At 49.7% G+C, this 1473-nt stretch overlaps 1 protein-coding gene across 1 annotated transcript; it reads right to left on the bottom strand.

Moving 5' to 3' along the window:
• Positions 1-12: 12 nt before the first annotated feature.
• LOC104155132 (cell surface glycoprotein CD200 receptor 1-A-like) lies at positions 13-1339 on the bottom strand (the record flags this gene model as incomplete). The annotated part of the gene is made up of 2 exons (XM_009708707.1): positions 13-257; positions 1031-1339. Coding segments are annotated over 2 exons (554 nt in total), but the record flags the coding sequence as incomplete, so codon positions are not given.
• Positions 1340-1473: the final 134 nt, after the last annotated feature.

Genomic DNA, 1473 nt, shown 5'->3' with positions numbered 1-1473 from the left:
CTTACCTGATGGGTGACAGGCTATGGACTTGCTCTGGTTCCCAGCTGGGTGGGACACAATGCAGGTTGTATTAGTCACGTCGGTGCTGTATGCTGTGAACTTGCTGAGAACAGTCACTGTCCCGTTGTCGTGGCCTTCTTCCCTGGGGGTGGAGTTGCTCTCTAGGACCCACGAGATGTGAGCAGCCGGCTTCCCGGCCGCTGCCTCGCACACGGCGTTCCCGTGGTCATCACAGTACAGGGTCAGCCTGGGAGGGACTGCAAAGCATCAGGGAGGGGAGATGCATGGAGTTAGTTTGCCGCAGCTGGGGTAGGATGTTCTTGTTCTCTCCCCAAAATGAACGCAGTGAAAAGAGGAGGACAAGGTTGGAGGTGCCATCCCATTGCAGCGACATGGGCCGGAGTCACAAGAGACAAAGATTGCGCCTCTTTTTTCCTTTTGGACAACTCTTCCCCCGTTCAGGTGAGTTACCGCAGCCATACACCATTAGAGGAGGTATCCCTGGACATTGTGGCAGGGAATTATCCCAAATACAGGGCTGAATTAGACTTTTGTCCTAAGCAGCCATTGTACACGTAGTTTAAAATGTGTCTGAATGCCAGCATAGGAGGAAATGAGTCCGTTCTTACTGGCTGGATAAGAACATCCCGTGTTTGGTAGACTATCTCAGCACTTGGAAGTGTTACTCTCACATGCTTTAGTTCTCTTAAATTAGTGCATTAATGATTACTTCTACACGATAATGGAAAGCATATGCAGAATCCTCATTTAGTATATTGGAAAGTGCTTCACACCTGTTGTTTCTAACTAGACAGTGGAAAGAGGGGCAGCATAAGGGGGAAGAGTTTTGGGAAATAAGGAGAAGGGAGAAACGGAGCTACTGTCAGTGAAATGCATGACAGTTTAGCCCAGCATGAAAGTTCGTGTTCTTACTGCATGCTTCCCCCGGTGCATGGGGTGAGGAGCTTTGTATGTCCAGTCCCAGGTACAGTCCTTTGGAGAACTGTAAAGTGAGGAAGGAGTCCCTTACCTAGCACGGTCAGGTGGTACGTCCTGTGGAAATTCCCTTCTGTTGCTACCACTTCGCGGGTGTAATTTCCCTCATGAGCTATTCCCACTTGCCGTATTTCAAGGGCAGGATTCTGATCTGGTCTGAATTTCCAGCCCATGCTGTCACTGCAGTTTGTTCTGTCTGTCTTGTTCCGGTCCGCCCTGTATCCCAAGGTGCAGGGACCTCCAATCTTGGGGCTTATTTTCCATGTTATCATAGTTGCATTTGATTTGGGAGGGCAGGTGAGGTCAGAGCTGTTACCTATTGTTGCTGACACCCTGCTGTTCTCTGAAGGAGAGAAAGAAGGAGAAAGACGTGTGAGAAGATGCCTAGGGATGTTACTCATGGCCTTGGAGTTCTGGTCTGTGCTTCACAGAGAAACGTCTGCATTGTTACATGTCAGCGTGAGACCCTGTCTGTGC

This window comes from Cariama cristata, unplaced genomic scaffold, assembly GCF_000690535.1.
Source record: "Cariama cristata isolate BGI_N322 unplaced genomic scaffold, ASM69053v1 C11117808, whole genome shotgun sequence".
NCBI lineage: Eukaryota > Metazoa > Chordata > Aves > Cariamiformes > Cariamidae > Cariama > Cariama cristata.
Note: the sequence above shows the minus strand (reverse complement) of the source record. Positions and strands in the feature narration are given on the sequence as shown.